This window comes from Condylura cristata, unplaced genomic scaffold (genome assembly GCF_000260355.1).
Source record: "Condylura cristata isolate star-nosed mole 26May11 unplaced genomic scaffold, ConCri1.0 scaffold00004, whole genome shotgun sequence".
NCBI classification, from domain to species: Eukaryota; Metazoa; Chordata; class Mammalia; order Eulipotyphla; family Talpidae; genus Condylura; species Condylura cristata.
Window position 1 is genome coordinate 25,488,844 of NW_004567105.1, and position 21,892 is coordinate 25,510,735.

The 21,892-nt window shown below is 36.3% G+C and overlaps 1 protein-coding gene across 3 annotated transcripts in view; it reads right to left on the minus strand.

Annotated features, from left to right (window-relative positions):
• SYT1 (synaptotagmin I) overlaps window positions 1-21,892 on the minus strand; it is a 451,270-nt gene that overhangs the window by 166,284 nt on the left and 263,094 nt on the right. For all 3 annotated transcript variants that reach the window (XM_012720263.1, XM_004675861.2, XM_012720262.1), the window contains one exon: window positions 11,770-11,952. In XM_012720263.1, coding sequence (XP_012575717.1) covers window positions 11,770-11,935 — 166 coding nt within the window. In that variant the 5' untranslated portion in view covers window positions 11,936-11,952. The remainder of the gene's footprint in view (window positions 1-11,769; window positions 11,953-21,892) is intronic.

Below are 21,892 nucleotides of genomic sequence, written 5' to 3' on the forward strand. Positions count from 1 at the left end.
CATTTATATTGCCTGCCTATTCTTTGAAAGCAGATCACATGGAATGGTTACTCAAACTTCAAAGTCTAATAAGGATGTCAAAGTATGAGCATAATAATACTATGTGATATAGACTAAGTATATTCAAACAGTGCTTTAGGTATTCAGGAGGTATAGAAGAAGCAGCAGCAGAAGAAGAATTGAGTGAATTCTTTTGGTCAGGGAGGTTTGATATAGAGAGATGGGGTAATGGCACTTCAGAGGTAGCAGAGCCATAGCCTAAGGCCCAAGCATGGGAAATGCATCCTTGGAACACGAGATAGTTCAGGAAGTTGAAATGAAACTAAGTTAGGGGATGGAGTTGTAGGTGTAATTTACATAAAACACTGTGGGCAGTGCTGAAATTATGACAAAAATCACAGGGGTAGAAGAATGCCAGAAAGCAGAACTTTGGAAAATACATGTCTGTATGTGATTGGAGAAGGCAAAGAGAAAACACTCAGAAAGACAGCAGAAAGTGTCAAAACCACGGAGAAGGAACATCCATAAGGGTAAACTGCTTGGCATCTGGCACCTTATACATAGGCCCAACAGTCCTGACTGAGTGAGTGGCTTAGCCAGGCAAGGCAGATGGGAGAAAGGCTGCATTGTGTGCCTGTGGGAGGGAGAAGCAGTACAGCTGAGTTGAGGACATGACTTACACATTTCCCTGTAACTGCAGCTCCACTAAACTCATGTAGTGCTCAAGTTTTAGAAAGATGATTCAATTCAGACTCTTACGGAAGTACCTGGTCTTTCACATCAGTAGCACTGCAGATTGTTTAATGCAAAGTAGCAAAACAGATTCTCTACTGATGAGGACCTGGAAGGCAGCCAGGTAAATCACATTAGAGTCACATTAGCAGATTGGGGGGGGGGGAAGAGTGGATGGGTGACAGCAGCTGTGGAAAGGTGAGGTGACATGTAACAGTACTAATTAGTGTCCGCCGAAGATGGCTGGCAAGGCCATTTTGAAGCACCACTTCAAATGATACCCTTGTTGTGGTATTATCGGCAACAACAGTGACTGACAGACTAAACTGCTATGCTTTGTGTGGCTGATGAGGTGAAACTGAAGCTCAGACAAGCTTCCTATAAACAGTTACTCACCAAAGAAATCCTCCCCAAAGTACCCATAGCTAGGAAAGCTGTGGTAATACAACATGTCAGCTAACCTTTGAATTCTTTCCATGGAAGCACAGGAAACTGGGCTGTGTTGTATAGCAGCAGTCAGAAGAACTGTGTTCATCTTGTTTCCTGAACATTCTGAGCCAATACATTACTTTTAAAACTAAAAGCGGATCCTAGCTCTAAGTCCCAGATCTCCACTTGAATAAAAATGCTTGTAGGAAGAACCGTTTACCCTGAGGACCAATTTGGCAGCTGTTTATATCTCCATTCTGATCAGACTGCGCTGCCACCAGGCCAAAGAGAATAAAGCAAATGGGAATGATTTTTATTCAGTGCAGGCAAGGCGGAAGGAAAACAGATACAGATCATGACAAAGTTAAAGCAAGAGGGAAGGCAGAGAAAAGGGAGAGGGAGAATGAGGACAGCTGACTGAAGTGCTGAGTGCGTGAGGGAAAAGCAACCCCAAGAAGTTGGGGTGCATTTTGTCAGTGTGATAAGGAATTCTCCTTTCATTACTGTCCTCTCTTACTTTTCCAGTCAGATCCCTTTGGGAGTCTTTTTCTCAATTATATGATTGCCTAGAATCTTTTGAGCTAAAGAAAAACCATGATTTTGCCTACGATGAGCCAGAAATTTTGCTGGAGGCACAAAGATGAGAAGACAGTATTCTGGTCTCATGTGGATTGGTTAGTATTGAGAAACAAAACACAAACAGATAAGTGAAATCGAAAGTGGAAATGATAATGTATGTAAAGTGCAAATGTATGAGACAGGGAGACTTGGTTGTAGATGAGGAGATTGGTAGCATGACAGGAAGACCTTTAAAGAGAAGGAAGGTCCTGAGGGACAGCTAGAGGTTGGATTTTCAGGTGGGAATTAGTTTATGTAAAGACCTGGAAGCATGAAACAATGTAAACAATCAATTCAGTAATTCTAAGCATTTCTGTCCTGACAAAGCAAACTCTGTGAAAACAAATAGCAAAGGGACTGGAGCATAAGTGAGACCCACAGCAAACGAGATCACAAAAGTCAACATGTCCTGTTAAGACATGTTAATTGGAGAGGTCCTTCTGGCAAAGATGTTCTAAGTCTGTAATGTTATTGGAACCCAGAAACAAAATAATGTACTTTAATTCATATCCCTAATGTGGCTTACATAACCTAGCACATAGTAGGTGCTACATGTCTAGAATATGGCCAACATTTGTATTCCAGAGATTGTTTTAAGCACTTGATGCATATTACTACTCTCTACTGCTCCTTGAAGTTCATTTATTTCCAGGATTATTATATCTGTGTTTTACAGAGATTAAATGACTTGCCCAAGGCCATACAGTAATAATGGCAAAGTTGAAATTTTGAATACGGGGTGACCAATTCCAGAGGTCATGCTCTTATCTTTTATCATGGAAGACAATGTTTCACCAGCCTGAGTTAGGAGCTAACAATGACCATGAGCCTCTAAGTGATTTGTATAGAATTATGGAGAAAGTGTTAACGCGTTCGGACTACTGAATTACACTGAAGAATTTAGGGAATAATATTTGCAAGGCTATCATAATAATGATCTTAGTTTACTGGTTTTAAGGAATCTGATCCAAATCTTTATGAAAAATAATTATTACAATATCATTTTACTTTCAAGGCATCGAACAGTAAGACTCAGTCATTTAAGATTTATTACTCTGAGATCTTGGATCTGTTCTAAGTTTCTGTGGACAGGCACACACTACTTTCAGTAAATGGCATATTGATCAGGCAACTATATTTCTATTTGTAGTCTACCATTACCTTAGTTTTTTTCTTTCTTTTAACTGTGTAAACAGATTGAAAAAGGAAAGAACAAGGGAGTAGGCTTACTGGTTTTGAAATTCCTCAAGGACAGCCGTCTCAATAAAAGTGTTTCTTGGCAAGGAAACCTTTTAATGGGCCAATATCATCTTAATCTTAATCTCAAAGTTATCCAAACTCACAAGGCAGACTAGGGGAGCCAAGTGGAGTCATCAGATGTCAAGTTCAACTCCCTTTATTGTAGCTTTTTTGTAAATGAAAAATCGAAACAAAAATAAAACTGAGTGCTAAAAATGTAATGGCACTCTGAAATTTCCCTCTGCTTTCTGCTTCTAAATCCTTTGTCCAGTGTAATAGAAGCTGGCACAAGCCCAACAAGTCAGCAAGACAACAAAGGATCAACATACTCAAGCGAGGAGAATGCTGAGATCTGGCCTTGCTGTTTCTCTCATGCTGCTGGTGACCATAGATCTGTGTTTGTGATCAGATCTGGTTAGTGAAAATGTCATCTGCATTTTGATGTGCAACTGGATGGAGTGGTAGGAGTGGGCGGTAGGAGTGGATGTTTTCAGGCTACTTTAAAATACATTTGTGTATTTGTATCATGTTTCAGCTAGGTAATTCCTCAACTATTTTTAATACATGTCCAAAATAATGGCCACACCCTTTCTTTTTCTCAGGTGTGTTTACTTAAATTCTTTGAAATGCTAATGGAATATAATTCAGAAAATCTCAGAAAGTACACTGAGATCTTTAATTCACGGTGGCTTCTGTATTTACCATTGCTCTTATTACTTATGCTTTGAAAGTTTATAAATTCCCTCAACAGTGGTTCATTCTGAAGGTGTGTGTCTCCTGGGGAATTTCTATATATTAGGCTTCTAAGAGGGAATCAGAATTCAAGGACACACACCAACTTCCTTCTAGAAATACACTATCAGTGACAATATACATTTTTAGGTTTCTGCATTGACTACTAAGATAGTCATATTGCACACTTCAAATCAATATTATATAGCATGCTCCATTTGTAGTAAGTATAAACATATATTTTTTTCTCAGAATATAAATAATAGATATTACAAGACAGTGTCCCTACATGAATAATTTTTAAATCAGTATAATATACTGTTAAATAAAGGATAAATAATTAAAAATGAAATATTTTTTTCAATATGAAAACCTTCAAACAAAATGATACCAGAAGATAAACTGAAATAACCAAATACTTGCAACTACTAAAAGGGATATGTTGATTATTGATGTAAGTCGTTTAGGAGGTTTCTAAAATATAGGAAGAAATTGAAAGGAGTTAGATGAAAATTAGAATAAAAATAAAATATTCAATCTATATTATAGTTATGAAAGAAGCTTAATTTTAAATGTAATAATTTTATTTTTATGTGTAAGTTCTGGGTTCAGATAATTGTAAGCAGACTTTCCTTTTATTTGCATGTCCTATGGGAATTTTGAAATTTGTGCAGTATGTGGGACAATTTTCAATGTTTAAAACTATCTCACACATTGCAAGATATATGGGCTCTGGGGTAATGGCCTCTAAATACCAGTGGCGCTCACACACATTTTTTCAGCACAGAAAATAACCCAATGGATAGCTGATAAACACTTTTAGAGGATAATTCCAACTCTATTAAAAATCAAATTGCCTTTTTTTGGAGGATTAAGTTTTTAAGCACACACACCCATATATACACACACACAGTGCACTAGATACATTTTCTATGTTGTGAACTAGAATTAAATTTAAAAATATGATGAAATAGTAGACCACAATGAAATTGGTATTCATGTTATATAAGCATAGATCACTAGTTATGCTGTGATGAATTACAACTGATTTCTCTAAGAGTCCTTGTCCCAAATAGATTCCTTCAGCATTACATTGACAAGGTCACTCTATATTACAAAGCACTTGCTCTGAAATTAACACTCTTCAGTTTGTATTATAACTTTTTCTTATAGATATTTCAATTTCCTTGATATGAACACTGAATACTTTCACTTAAACATCAATGATTTCCAGAAGTGTGAGAACTGGGTCAACAGGATAACTGTGGCTGAGTCATAAGGAGTTCACCATGAACAATGAAACAGAGTCTCATCATTTAGTACTTAAGCAATAATGGGTTATAAACATGGAAATGTATTGAAGCGGGGTCAATGAATAAATGCAGAAATAAAGTAAATCAGTACATCTCTTTAAAGACAGTTAATGCCATGAGAAAAGTCTGAATGTGTATTAAATTTATGTTTTGAATATTCCCCATTTAATATTATCAAAAAGCAAATATCAAATATCAACCAATATCTCTGACTAGACACAGAGGACCCTAATAATTTCCAGTTCTAGTTATGAGGATGAAGTGTAGAGGTGATTTATAGCCTTCATGATAAATGCTAGTAGACATAATCACAAAAGTGTAAAATTTTCCTAATCCCTACAATTTATATCATGTTTAACATCCCTGGACAAGTCACTTACCTTGGTAGGAATCAGCTTTCTTATATGTAAAATGGGGTTTATAACTCTTTTACTCTGTTAAGTTTTTATAAGGCAGAATGGAAATTGATTTCATAGAATGCACAACACATATTTCCATGCTAAGTACTCAATAAATCTATGTGATCATTATAATAATTGCTATTCACAGACTATGGATTTCTGTATGTCCTAAGGGTTCTCTTCATATGTTTCTTGAAACTAACTCCTTGAAATAATGCTACGTTCATGACATTAACATACAGCAGCAACCTAGTGTATGAAAATGACATGTTCATTCTGCAGCTACATGATGGATTCCATTTTTCCTCATTGACAAATATTTGTCAATAGCATATATCACTGCTGGTTGTTCAGTTTCATTGTCTATTGTGAAGAATAACACTGATGTATCTACTATCTACTATTTTTTGAGGTTACTGCTTCCAAATTATTCCATACAAGCTGGTGTCATTGGAGCGGCTGATGGATTATCTGGGGGAGTGAATGAGGAAGACACCCCTAACTCAACACAGAAGTATCGGCTTGGTTTATCCATGTTAGACATTGATAACATCTTTTAAATAATATTTCAGTTGGGGAAAGGAATCCTTGAACAAAAAGCTTTGAAAATTACTGCTTTCAAGATGACATTTCTCTAGGATGGCATAAGGACCATGGTGTTTGGAGTAATAAAAGCACTTGTGATATAATAATGTCATACAATTATTTCCAGAATAGTTTCAGACACTTTCAAGGTAAAGAAGGGATGCAAAAACAAGTAAGAAATAGTTTTGACCTCTGAAGAATTTACATTTCCATGAGGAAGACCAAAATAACACCAAATACCCAAGATAGTGAAAGACGTGAATGAAAAATTTCAGAAGTTGGGGGGAAATTCAAATAATGGGAAGTGAGGGTACTTCTCATCAAATTGGTGACACAACTTCTTGTTGGATGAGAAAAAAGACTGTTGGTTACTGAGGAAAGGGAGTCTAGGAAAGAAGAACAGCATGAGAAGGACACTGATAAGTACGGGCTGACTGGTTTTGAGAGATTTTTCAGAAGAAAGATTTTTCATTTTTTTAAAGATTTATTTATTTGTGCATACAGAACTGGGGTTCAGGCCAGAGATGCAGGGGCAGTGAAAGGATTCACTTGGGACAGAGTAGGGAGCAGAACAAATCGACTGACGAAGTACAATGCTGAGGGGAGCAGCGGGCAGGTCAGGAGAGGTCAGCCTCGTCATATGGATCACCTCCAGGGCAAGTGGGGATCGAACTCATGCGGAAGTGGCCTTAGCCTCTCAGTGCAGGGCTTTCATCCGCTGCACCACCAGGGAGGGCCAGGTTTTTCATTTTTTAACTGAAGGTAGGTATAGACTTGGAGATGAGAGATCTTGGGGGTAGGGATAATAGTGAGAGTCCTTATTTAAATGGGCAGGTGAATGAGATTGCCCAGGAAAACCATTTTTCTGAGTGGAATAAATTAGAACCCTGTAAACAAGGAGGTCTACTACTTAAGGAAGGAGAGAATGAGAACAGAGGATCAGATAATGAGAGCAAATGCAGGGAAGAAAAGGAACAAATCTAAGAGCTCTAAACGTCAAGAGTTCTCAGAGGGTAGAAGTCAATAGCGATAAAGAAGCAGAAATATCTGATTGAGTGAAGACTTACTAAACACCATAATTGAGCAAAAGAAGTACCTGTGACGTCAGTGAAAACAATTTTAATAGTGTATGAAAGATGAGAATTGGCATAGAAGGAGCTGTTAATGGGAATTGAACAAACAGATGTCGGGATCTAGTTTGTTTTTCACCATGTTTTGTGTAGATCTGAAGGAGGAATATAGAATGGGATTTCACAACGTAGTTAAGAAAATGTAGAGCATGAAAGAAGAAAACTGATATTCTAAAAGCACTTACATAGAATTTTGCGGGGCACTTTCAAATACATGAGTCTTAAGTGCATGTGTAGGCTTAAAGGAATGAGGGAGTAAGTGAAATTAAAGTTAGAAGAAAGGAAAATTAGAGCAGATGATAGGAAGAGGAAGTACCAAGAAGGCAATCATCTTTTCTAGAACAGGCACCACTAAAGTGGGTTTAAAGAATGCAATGCACAAGTATTTTGACTGTGAAATTTCTGGAATTTTCTTAATTTGGGTGTCTGACCTAAATAGAGGGCTTTTCTAAAATAGAAATAGACTTGTTAAAATGACAGCTTGGATTTAATAATAGCTAACATTTATAGAATGCTTACTCAGTGCCAGACACTCTGCTAAACACTTTATATGCATTGACGCCTTACCCAACAACCCTATGATAGAGATGTTTTCATCCCCATTTTATGTAGGAAGAAACTGACACAGAGAAAGTTGATGTAACAGTCCTAAGGTCACAGATTCAGTATATGGGAGAGCTAAGATTTGAAGCCATGCAGTGTGTTCAGAGCTTGTGTTTTAAATTCTTGTTTAAAGCTGTCCGGTGTATTTCTACATGAATACCATAACCACCCTTAGCTCACTGAATTTTATTCTGGACTGAGTCAGGTTCTGACTGTTTGGCTTTCTGTTGTGCTTAAGGAAAGGTGCTCTGTACTTCAAGAAGCTCATGAATATCAAAACGTTAATCACAGCTATTCTGATGACATGAGTTCATGCTTTACAAACCAACCATGGCCCTAGTCGTATTAAAATCAAAGTTGCAAAATAAAGAAACATTCTGAAAAAGCTTGTCTGTTTCATTTAGATAACAGTGTGTGGAATGAATTGACAGATAAAAATGCTCAGCATTTACCATTTCCTCTTCCTTTTTTAATTTTTTTTTTAAAGCCCTGTGGTGTTATGGATGATACCATCAGGCAATTTGGGTTGAATATGCTCCATGCTGGACTGTGCAGATTGCCCAACTAATGACATGCACGCTCCTTGCCATTGTGACACCACTCTTCTCATAAGTGGGAATTCCAAGTGACAGACTAAAGCTGTTTGCTATCAATTTTGCAAAAAACACATCTGCCACATAGCCAAGATTTAGTTCAGAGATTGAAATCGATTAATATTCTAATTTGTTACCTGTCATTATTGTCACAGTATATTATGCCAAGTCAAAAGTGATAACCTTTATATAACATATTGTCCCAGAGGAATTTGATTGTAAGGATATTTTTTATTTTTGTTTAGTGTGGCTCTCTGTGCATAAATCTCATTAAAAAATTCAATTACAAAGGCAATAAAAATTGTGATGGATTAAAATGAAAGTGTAAAACATAAAGTTACATATATTTAACCACATGGTTATATTTCTGAGAATTTTTCTAACATTTACCATACCATTTTAAGATTTTACATTTCACTGATTTCTATTACATTAAGGAGAGTACTAGCAATATAATATTTTTACTGCTGTTACCCAGTTATTCTAAAACTGTTATATTATGTTGGTGGTCAAGTGAATATTTTCACAGAGGAGTAAATTGTTTACCTGGTCTGATTTCCAGTGCCCCATGAAAGGGACACAGGAATGGAGCAGTGGCTTGGGTAGAAATAAAAGAGAAGAAAGGAGAATTTTATAGATTCTTTCCCTGATTGTTTTCCTGCCCATGAACAGAGAGGAAAATGTAATGCCTAACTCTCCATGGGAAAATCTAATGATGGAGTTATTGTAAAGATAAAAACAATTTGTTTATCAGTGTGAACAATACAGTATTGAAATAATGCTTTCCTTAGTGTTAGAAATTGAAATATTAATCAGCATCTTAAAGCCTCAAAGTCCAAGAGAGATGGTTCAGGATGTAAGTTACATTGTCATTCATTCATACAATAAGTAGATATTGAGTGTCTTTGTGCCAGGGACCAGGGATATAATATGAATAGAACAGATCCATCTTCTTGCTCTCAGAGAGCTGGTGTTATTTTTGGAGGAAGCCAGAGCAACTTAAAAACAAATTGTAAAATACATAGTATTGCAGATGGTGCTAAGTAATATAAGAAATGAAGCAAAAGTGAGAGTAGGAAATGCTGGCAATAATGGGACGTGATAAATAGATTATAAATTTAATAGTGTGGTTGAGAAAGATGATCTGGGCAAAGATCTAAAGGTGATGAAAGAATGAGTCCTGTCCATATGTAGGGAACCTTAAATCCCATCTTTAGCAATGTTGTCATGCCATTCATACTGTTTGCTGGCACAGAATAGGAGCTGGTAATGAAGACAAGGTGGAATGTACATTTGACTTGGTGGTACTCATTACTTTCCGTGCTTTCTTATAGCATGTTTGTCTCAAAGTAAGCATTTTGATAAACTGTTTAAATGAGAGCTTCCCCATGATCTATGCACTTAGTTTCTACCTTGAAACATATTGTCGTTGGGTATCAAAAGAACCCAGATCAATCCGTCAGTTTAGCAACAGTATGAGGAAGAGAATGAGAGATTATGTTTCCCATCCGAATGCATGATCTATTGTACCATCTCTGTCTTTCCTAGACTGAATCATTTTGCTAAGAGTAGTGATTATCAGAAGCTGTGCTAAGAGTATCCCTCAAATGAATTTGTTGTTATGAACAGATAGATCTACACATTTTTAATTCATCAGATTAGAAGTGGAGTCCTTGTATTTTATTTAGTTAATGTCCTTACAGAATAATTCTCTTACAGATTTTATAAAGGCCCTCCCTGGTGGCACAGTGGGTTAGTACACAGCACTGCAAGTGAGCTGCAGCCATTTCAGTGTGAGTTCGATCCCCCGCCCCGGAGGTGATCCACATGGAGTGGCAGACCTCTCTGACCCGCCAGCTGCTCCGCTCAGCAGTGTATTTCGTTGATCTGTCTGTTCTGCTCCCCACTCTTGTCTCAGGTGAACCCTGTCACCACCCCTGCACCTCTGGCTTGTATTCCATGTCTGTATGCATAAATATATAAATCTTAAAAAAAAAAAGAAAAGAAAAAGGCCCTCCCTGGTGGCACAGTGGGTTAAGTCACAGCACTGAGAAGCTAAGGCCACTTCCGCATGAGTTCGATCCCCGCCTGCCCCGGAGGAGATCCACATGGCGAGGCAGACCTCTCCTGGCCGGCCCACTGCTTCCCTCAGCAGTGTACTTCCTCGATTGCCTGTTCTGCTCCCCGCTCTGTATCTGGTGAATCCTCTCACCCTCCACATCTCTGGCCATATTAATAAATAAATCTTAAAAAAAAAACTAAACAAAAACAAATTTTATAGATCTCTCATCTAGTTTATTGAAACAACCTCTGTGTCTTCTGTCCTTAACACTTCTGTAGTTCATTTTCAACACAGTAGCCAAGAGTTAATTTCTTAAGAACTCTAGTCAGAGCATTGAAAACCTTTGCTCAAAATGCTCCCAAGGCATTTTATTGTAACTCCCAGTAAAATCCAAGTTCCTAACAATTCACAGGCCACATATGAGAAGGGCTTCTGTGACAATCCAACTTCATCTCCTGCTACTTTCTGTTCTTTTTCTTTCAGCACACTGGGCTCCTTGTTGTTCCAGGCAGATTTTTGCCTTAAGGCTTTTGTCTGTATTTCCCAGGTTTTATAAATTTATCTGCCACATCCTCCAGGTTTCTTTACAAAGGAAATCAGCCCTGAAGATCCTAAAAAAATAACCTTTTATCTTCTACACCCGTCCTCATCCTATTTACTCTCCTTTAGTTTTATTATCAAGACATGACACTCTAGATATCTGCCTGTGTTATTTATTACTTCTTAGCCCTATTCAACATAAGCTTTGTGAAGGCCAAAACCTGTTTTTCCATAATCTGGAAGTGTATTGTACATAGTAACTGCTTAATCTAGGATAAAAGACCAATCTGTAGTTTGACATTTAAGTAAAACACCACTGCTTAGAAAGTGCTATACTCATACAAAAAACATAGGTATAGATTTATTTTCCTGATGACAGACAGTGAATGGGATGTTCAAAATGTTTTCAAATAATAAATGAATAAAATCAAATAAAAACTTGGAATATTGGTTCAGCTTACCTATTGCTAAGGGATAGACTACAGTGCAATACAAATCTAAAATACAAACAACACACCCATAAACATTAATATTTGTGAGAGAAATAGGCATTAAAGAAGATTAAGAATACAGACATGAAAAATATTTTTTATCAATTGAATTTTCACTTATAATGTATATTTAAAGACTTCAAATCCAAGAATGTTTATTTTAACATTAGAGTGCTGCCATTCCAATAATAAAAAAATCAACTGTAAGCTTCTATGTTAAGAGGAGTCCCACTTTCTTTCCATTGGATAGGTGATTTTCAACCTTTATTTTTACTCTAGTTAAATATTCTATAATACTTACATGGAATTTTATGCAACTCATTCATAAATTTCTCTTTCAGCTTAGAAAAGGCATCTTCCTTTCCTTCTCCAGGGCTGGCTGGCTCTGTGGCATTGTTTGGTAGAACAGTCGAGACGGTGGTGACTGGCGGGGCTGCCAGGGCCTCATGATGACTCTCACTCACCATTTTAGGTTCAGGTGAAACTGTAAGGGGAGGGAAGCACACATAAAAGAACAATTCAAAATGGCTTCAGTGATCCTACATCAAAGGTGGCCCAGAGATGAAAAGCATCAGAGGGTGCACCTGCTCACTGGGCAAATAGTCTATCATTAGCATATTACTTTATGTTGGTTCATGAAATATTTATGGAACCACAGTGGAGAGTTCCCTGAGAAGGTAAAACCAGACATTGTTGCTGACAGAATTTTCTGCCAACAACACTGTGTGCTGTCAAATCTAGTAGTTTCTATACAGTCAATTATTTACTGTAGATTTAGCTTCTAATCTTAACTTACTAAAATGTGAATGGAGCAGTGACCCCATGCTCTAAAGATTTTATATTTTCTAAAAGGAAAAGAGAACAAATAGTTCTATTAGAATTATTGGTTAAAAATAGCATATTTTCAAAACTTTAGTGGCTGTTAGAAGTGTTGTAAGCAATGCTTCTATACTATTAAAACAACACTATTATAAGATATTATCAGCAATCTACAGAAATTGGTTTTTGAACCTCAGTTTTAATGGTATGTTTTCCTCTTGGTCTTTTTTTTTTTTTTTGACATTTGCTGTAGACAGTTCTCTGATTAATAATTCACTTGTCTTGCTGGGTGAATTTTTGAAGCTACTGTAAATGTGGCATGATTTCATGGGAATATGTATGACACTACCTACCAAGGCACTGATAATAAAATATGACTTGTTTATCTAATTATATTAATATATTTTAGTTCAATAACATTCTTGAATTATTTCATGAAATTAGCCATTTAAAATAATCCAATAAATTACCTCCAAAATGTTAAAAACAATTCTTAAAATATTCAGTGAAATAAGATCTTGTAGGAGGCATCTGTAGTGTTTTGCTAAATGAATGAAAAGGGATTTGCTCTCTTAATTAACCTGCCTTCTGAAATGTGAAGAAATGAAAACCTTCCTTGCCTTGATTTTTCTTCCTGTATGTAAGTGCTCTTCTGTATTTGTAAGGGAGGTAATTTGAAGGGGTAGAATCGAAGCCACAGTCTCCAATTTGAACATATTCTGGACTGTAATAGTTTTACTGTGTAATTCAAGATTTCAGGCTGTGCTGGTGAGGGAATGAACACGACTTGGGGCAGACAGAGATAAATACTCAGATGTGGGCATGAGTGACTTCCCAGTTTCAGCAGGAAAGGTGATGAGTCTACAGAGTCCTTTTGACTTGCAAACAGACAATGACTTTTTTTTTTTTAAGATTTATTTATTTATGCATACAGAGCTGGGGTACAGGCCAGAGGGGCAGGGGCGGTAAGAGGATTCACCAGACACAGAGTGAGGAGCAGAACAGGCAGAACGACCAAGTACACTGCTGAGGGGAGCAGCGGACTGGTCAGGAGAGGTCTGCCACGCCATGTGGTCACCTTCAGGGCAGGTGGGGGTCGAACTCATGCGGAAGTGGCTTAAGCTTCTCAGTGTTGTGCTTTAACATGCTGCGCCACCAGGGAGGGCCCCAGACAATGACTTTTAATCAATTAAATCTTTTGAAATCAGTTTTCAGTAACTGTACTTAGTGGAAGTACAATCAAAAATGTGTGGAATTATCTCTGATGAATGGATAACAGATTTCATTCTTTTTTCCCGTAACTAATAATACTAAAGGTTAGAATCTGATTAAATGCATATAGACATGGATATACTCTCTGTTCTATTTTTTTTTCCCTTGGTAAAAAGAGAATAATCATACAAATACATGGTATTTTCATGAGTATGCAACAAGTTGATCTACTCAAAGAATGTATGTAGCATAATGTCTTCCACGGAGGCTTGTTTCATCTACTTATTGATCAGTTGATGAATTGATTGATCCATTCATACATCCTTCCTTCCCTAGGAGCACTTGCAGCCTAGAATTTTCCAGAATGTATTAATTTTTACTTAGTTATTTCCAGGCTTTCTTATACTGTTCACCTTCGGATCTTATCTCCCGCTGAGAATTCAGAGTCTTGTTTGCACTATTGGTACAATTCAGGTGAAACAATATTGATACTGATGATACTGTGACTTTCACATTTCATGTTAGTCAGCAAGACTAAAATTATACATACACAGAAACACATACATATGTATGACAGATCAGTATGTATGTATTCAGAAATAGATTTGTTCCTCTGCTGTGAGAAACACCAGACAAAATAAGCATTACTACTTATCACCACAGGATAGTTGATGATATCTGAGGAATTATATTTTATGGTGGAACTTAAAGGAAATGATTGTATTAAATACAAATAGCTAAGTACAGTAGTTCCATCATTAAGTCGAAGGCATATTATCAGTGTTTTGGCTGTCTTGTCTTGTCTGGAACTGGGGTATCATTGCTGGTGCTCAAATTGATATTCAGCTGTGAATCCAAGTGGTTACCCAGTTGTTTCTAGTCCTTGGTTCTTGGCCACTCTGGTTTATTACCCCAGCTCATTATGGAATATAAAGCATATCTACATATAAGTTGAATGATGAAAGTGACTGCAGGAGTCAGTATTTAGAAAATACATTTTAAGATTATTCAGCAACTTTTTTTTCTATAATTTACCAAAATGATCCCCTTTAGTCAAGTATTGTTTGGAAGGTGTTTTAATTTTCAATAGGCAATGATATTATCCCTACTATTTCTGATTTTTAAAATTTAAGAAAATATTGCAAGAAATATATAGACTTTACTCCTTGTATGTAATGTATATTGTTATAAATTTAAAAATCATAAAATACAAAAAATATCACAAAGTCTAGTTGTTTAATCTTTTAATACTTCCTGTTTTGAGGTAATATTTGTAAATAGAAAAACTAAGAATGTTTACATGACTCTTAAAAATTCATATTCATGTAAATAGGGTGTTTATCAAAAAACTTCCCTTTGTAGGTAGAAATAATCATTTAGTCCCTTATAATGTGATAACTTTAAAGTCTTTAAGCACTTTATTGCATATGTCCTGTTTCATTATTCAGAAAAAAATTGACATTTTATTTTTATAATAGACATTAGTTACTGAGCAACAAAAGTACATATGTACATTCACTTTTAAGTGTGACTAAGTATAGACAGGAAGTTGAGGGTACAAAACACTAGATACTTAGAAAAATATTATGTAGAGGCCAAAGTAACAGAACAAATTAAAAAACTTAGAGGTGTTTATTCCTTATTAGGAATTCACAATTAAATTAATAGTAGGCATACAAGTAATTTAAGGATATTTACAGTTACTTAGATTTTGGTCTTTTAAGTATCTAATATAGAGACTTTCTGAATTATAGAATTCCCATAAAATGCTGTTTTTAAATAATCTTAAAGTTAAATGATTACAAACCTAGAAATACATCACAATGCTAGATGAAGAATGAAAATTAGGAGAATGTGTCCAGTTTATATATATATAAAAAAACTTCTATAGTGGAAATTAGAGTGATATACTTAAAAATGTTAAACCTTGTGTTAGAATACTCACTTTTTTTTTAAGCCAAATGTTTACATTGTCAATATATTATAAGTAGGCATTATATTTTTTACTGTGGTATAAATGCCATATACAATTATATATAGTATCTGTAAGCTTTGCAAGATGATTACAAAGGGTGCAGTTAGCATTCATTATCAGATTTACAAAGATATTTTTCTTATGAGAACTTTTAAAATCCAGTTTCTTGGCAACTCTCATTATGTAACACAGTATTATTAGCTGTAGTCATCATGCTGTGTGATACAGCTCATGACTTATTTTATAATTGGAAGTTTGTACCTCTTAACCCTCTTCACAGTTTTTGCCTAACCCCTAACTCTCTCCCCTCTGGCAACCACCATTCTGCTCTCTGTGTTTAAGTTTTGCTTTTATAAATCCAAATTATTTTAAGTTACACCAAATATCCTTTAAACTGTTTTGCTCTTGAGAAAATTAGATCTTGTAGAAAGGTTTCCTAATGACACATTTAAAAAAAAATGAAGTATAATGTAAGCAGCTAAATTGTAAGAAAGAATGATGCAGCTACATATTTTGCAAATAAATTATGTTAAATGGTTATTTGTTAAAATAATATGCAGAAAAACTCTAACATATCATAAAGGTTTACTTTTGTGATATAAAATGAGCAAGATCAGGATTTTGGTTGCTATGACAATTTTCCTCTGTCCCTCATAGTAATTCTTCTTAGTTGAACTTTAATTATGTCTGTCTCTAGGTCTACAAATTGATAAAGATTTCTCAGATTATATAGTGATATAGTCTACCATGCTGCATAAACATTATGGTTTCTGAATAAAGCATGCCAAATTAAAGAACAAACAGAATGTCAAAGAAATATTGAAATAATTATTAAAAAATTATGTTGCAAAAATACCTTAAACAAAAGTAAGTCTTGGGTAATTATAAAGAGTCTGAGAGATAGCATGAAATCTATTAGAATGCATTTAAGGTGGAGGGCAAAATGCGATGATTTTGTTTAATCAGAATTTCCCTTGACCTACTGTTAAATTTAGGTAGTAATCCTGGAAAGATGTCATGTAGAGAGATCTACCTGCTGACAGTCTACAGGTGAAAGATTTCAAGAATTGTCTCTTGCTCAAGATTAAACCCAGTGACTGGTGAATGGTGATTCAAAACGCTGACTCTTTGCCTCAATTTGGTTCAACTCTAAAGGGCCTTTAGAATCAGCTAAATCCTGTGGTAATCTAACTTTGTCCCCCAAACCTGCTTCCTCCAATTCCTTATATCTGAAGCATTCCCCACATCTGACTCAGAGTAGCATCTCAGGGAATCAGATTGATGACACCCACTTTCTTTTCAATTCTTTCCAAAGCCAAGAAACCTTAAGTAACAGGTTAAGCTAACGGCATTATCAGAATAGTCCACAAGTTTGCCGATGTTTGAACATCGGGCTCGAGGTAGGCATGTCTTCTCACCAGAGTAAATCAATGCTTTCTCTTGACATAAGTGAAAGGAAAGTCAGAGAATATACTAGAATACACTGCTTCCAGTCATGGTGGAAGACAGCTGATCATTGTCAGTAGTCTCAAAATAGTCAACAGATAAAGGTTGTTGACCATACCTCCAGGCAGATGGAAACACAGGGCAGGCTACATTCAAAAAACCCATAAAATATTTAGGCTTCTGGGTTCCTTTTGGTTTCAAGATAGATTTAGGTACTGCTACACTTGAGCATTTGTTAGTCATAGAAGTCTCCTAAAAGGTGCAGGCAGAGTATGGTTGTCAGGCAATGTTTTTCATAGTGCTTTTGAAAATTGGATATAAAGTGGGTTTGAAAATTCAATCAACATTTTCCCCCAATCTTACAAATAACACAGTAGACAAACAGATGTGGTATATAGATCATTATACTGAAAGCATCTATGGAAGGTTATTCGGAGGTGGGAAATATTGCTTGCTTGTCTACTGTGTTTTTTTTAAGATTATTTATGCATACAGAGCTGGGGTACAGGGTTCTGTACAGAGGTGCAGGGGGTGGTGAGAAGATTCACCAGAGACAGAGTGGGAAGCAGAACAGGCAGACTGACAAGTACACTGCTAAGGGGAGCAGCGGGTGGGATCAGGAGAGGTCTGCTGTGCCACTTGGGTCATCGGGGATTGAACTCATGCGGAAGTGGCTTTAGCTTCTTAGTGCTGTGCTTTAACCCACTGCACCACCAGAGTGGGCCTTGCCTATTGTGTTTTTAAAGAAACCCTTGTCTGTCCATCTATCCATTTATTATAAACTACTTTATTAAGGCACTGATATGCACAAAGTTGTACTTTAATATTTATTGTACATAATTCAATGAGCTTGGCTATATCATTACCATAATGTCCAGCTCCTTCCCTAGAAAGGTGCTGTATATTTTCTTTCTCTCTGAAGCTACGATAGCCAGATTGCCATTTCTTCACCCTTCACTCTCCCCTATGCCTTCTTCTCTTTGATTAAAATTCTTCCTCCATTCCTTATCTTTTACTTTTCTTTTCTCATTGTTTTCTTTCCTCTCACCCCCTAAAAAAGAGAACAACACTCATTTATTGTTAGTTCTCCTCTGCCATGCACTGGCAACTTGATGTATGTTATAAATATCTTCTGAGTCCTGTGTTTTCTATGGAATCAGAATATGACACCAATTTGCACCCTCAAGGTAGCCCCTGAATTTCTGCTGGTTGCCTTTCCTGTCATTATGGCTACTTCAATCTGCCCAGTGGTAGCATTTTGTGGGCACCAATAGTGTGCACAACTCATGTTTACCTTCATAACATAGACAGCTGAGAACATGACTCTGATTGTCAGGAAGCAGATAGGACAGCATGAATAGGATGTAATGTGACAAGCAATACCAGAGATTAGGAAATTTGTGCCCAAAGGCAGTAAGCAGAGAGAAGCGCAGATGTGAGGTGCTCAAAGCAGAGAATAGCGTTCTGACAAATATTTGCATCAAAAGCAGGGATTAGATTTTTTAAGTGGTAAGTTACTTCCACTAGAATTTGAACAGTTTTGACTTAAAAACTTCCAGTTTTCATATTTTGATGTGAATTATTTACTGTCTTCATCTTACACAATTAACTTTTCTGAATTTCTGATATTCCTTCCCTTCTCTGCATGTCTCCCCAAGACAGACAACAGCAGTTCCTCATAACTCATTGAACTTAAAGGTGGAAAGACCCTGGAGAAGTTTTATTTCTAGCTTGATCCAATTTATTCAAAATCCTTGTTTTTTAAAACTTTAAAAATATATTAATTTATGCACACAGAACTGGGGCATAAGCCAGAGGTACAAGGGGCGATGAGAGGCTTCATCAGAGCCACTCGGGAGCAGAACAGGCAGATCTATGAAGTACACTGCTGAGGGAGCAGTGGGAGAGACTGGAGAGTTCTACTGCCCTGCCATGGGGATCACCTTCGGGGCAGGGGATCAAACTTGCACTGAAGCGGCTGCAGCCAGCTTGCAGTGCTTCACCCTAACCCATTGTGCTACCAGGGCCCTTTAAAAACTTTTTAATGAGAGAGACATCTGACCTTGGACACTGGTGATGGCTGGTGAGAGTTACACTTGAGAGGTAGACTCCAGCTTTCTCATATATAGCTCCTTGCTAGTGAAATTGTCCTGCCCTTAGATTCTGGTGATGACAGAGAATCTACATAGACAGTGTGCTCACTTCCTGCAGTCATCATCACAGTGGATTTGAGGAGGCTTACTACTGGATTCAAGGGGAGCCCCTTAGATGTTGCCCTGAGGCCAAACACATATTGGCATGACCAGGTGAATGAGGCCATTAAGGCTTGCTCCTTCAGGAATTTTAAGTGAAACACCTAGAGGACAGTGAGACATTGAGAAGAGAGGAAAATGCTCTTTGTCCCAGAGTTAATAGGAGTTGGAGCCAGGCTTTTGACACTCCTTGGCAAAGCCATCCTGAGTTCCTTTACTCTCTTTGACTTTCTTTTCACCTCTTTCAGTCCTCACATTTATCGTAACCTAAGTTTTATACCTTGTCTTCAAGAACGCATAAGAAGCAGCAAAATCTCCTGTGTGTGTATCTCTGAATTCATAACTAAATGTATGTGGATGAATGATATACAGATGATAGAGAGATTGTGTGGTGCCTAAAGACTTAGGAAATTGCCTTGTAAACTAATCTACAGTTGAATGGTCACAATTTCCAACTAGTTATATTCTTCCATTCCACATTCTACATCTCTGAAATAGGGCCTGCGTTCTAATCTACTTCATGTTGCTCTCACATCTTACTTGCCAGGCTGGTGATGTACAATGTGCTTGTATATATTATTGATGTTCCTGTCAACAAACCAGTTAGAGGTCGCACAGAAGTGCAAGTAGAAGTTTTCTACTATAAGTGCAAATTTAATATTGTTTTCCTGATAATCCTTTTTATTACACACCCACTCCTATTAATAAAATATTTTGTCATTTCAAAACCTATCATTTGTTTTAAAAACAAATCTCAGTAGTGGAGAACTTTGAAGGCTTTAAATGGTCTCCTAAGATTTTAGTAAGATGATGGGGTCATGATCAGAAGGGAAACTAAAAGAGACTTTTCAAAGACATTATAAAGACTTCAAGTATATTTTTTTAGTGTTTGAAAAATGGTACAGTAAGTCTCATTTTTAAATTTTTTTGGAAAAGATAGGAAAGTAGAAATGAAAACTTAGAGACGAAATTGAAATCTCATATGAACCTATTTGGCATTGTTTTCAGGGACAGAGCTCACTGTGCTCAATATGAGTTGAAGTTACCTCTCTTTAAGTTTTGTATATTTTGGCAATTATTGAAGAGGTATAGCTCAGCTAGATCAAGCCAATTGGCTCTCAAAATGTTTATCATAGAAACTACAGATAAATTATTTGAAATTCCCATTCTCTATTGCTTTGCTGAAACTCATCTCTGAACTCTTGCTGTTTCTAAGCTGCAGGCACTGAAGAGAAAAATCTAAGCTTGCAACACAAAGCCCTCTTTTATCAAACGTGTTCAAACTGTCACTATTTTGTCACACAGTGAGGCAAAACTTTAAATCGATTTGTACACAGTTCAGATTATGGGAAATGCGATGGCAGAAAATTCTACAGTTTATACTTAGAAATAGTGAATTAATAAATAAAAAAAAGTAACACTTAATAAGCCCATTTTATTACTCAGATATTTCAGTGAGGGCTTCAAACATATGTGCTCATTTAATGTGCACAAAGTAAACATTATAAGGCAGGTAATGCTGTATTATTTTCTGTCTATTATGGATGGGAAAAATTGCAGAAGTTCACACAAATAGTAAGTGGTAGAGCAAGGCTTTAAATTGAAGGTTAGCTCCAGGTCCCATTGTATATTCTCTTTTGCTAATGAATGATAGATAAATGTTGAATAAATTAACAAATTCTGTGCCTAAAATGTATGTTATATAATAGCAGTTGCTTTGAACAAATTCTATGTACCTCATTTACTATGAATAAGCACACTCATAGTTATAGATACAGTGTGGTATATGTCCCTGCAGGAATGATTATAGGAGAGTGTACTGAGAGGTCATACCACATCTGGTATGGTGGAGTTTGAAGAAAGAGAAGAAGGTGGATTTCTCTACATCTGCCAGGTAGGGATCTATCCATCCATCAGATATGAAGTATAGAAAGTAGTGATTTGCCTTATTATTCTCCTTAAATTCTGTCTTCTATTACTGTGTGCCAACACTTAATTTAGGGATATGAGATCTGAATGAGCAGTACCCAAAATTTACAAAATAATAAACTAAACCATGTCAGTTATTTACCTAACAGCTTCTTCTGATTTAAAGTCTAGTTTTTTTTTTATTATGCCACTATTGCTCCTTAATCCCTAAAACATTTTAGTCTATATATTAGTTGTGATTCCATTCTTTTGTCAATGTTTGGTTGAGGCAAGATCATATGACCCTTGTGGGCTTGCGGTAAAGAAGAAAGTCTGTTGGGCAATGTCTGGGAAAGATTTCCAAACTATTAAAAATATATACATAGGATGTGATGACTCTTCCTCTGGTGGTTATGTTTGCATGTAGCCTAGAATTGCTTGTGTCCTTGATGTAATCATGAGAAATCTAGTGTGGTAGGCTGGTATTTATAGATAATGGAGCTCCAAATTGGATACAATCCTGATGGTGCTACTCTGTTTACTAATCTGCAATCTCTTGGAACTTTGGCCTAAAAGATAATACATTTTGGTTCAATCCATCATGTATTAAATTTGTGATTGCTTTATAGACAAGAGTTAGTATATACAAATACCTTATAAAATCTGATTTCCATAATCAAAGATTTAAATTTACTTTTTCTACCAGTTTATTTCCAATTATGCTATTTCAACATGGATTCTTGCTAATACATGTTACCTGTTTGGTATTTGAGCTCTGGTTTTGATTCTCCTGAGAATCTTATTACATTTCT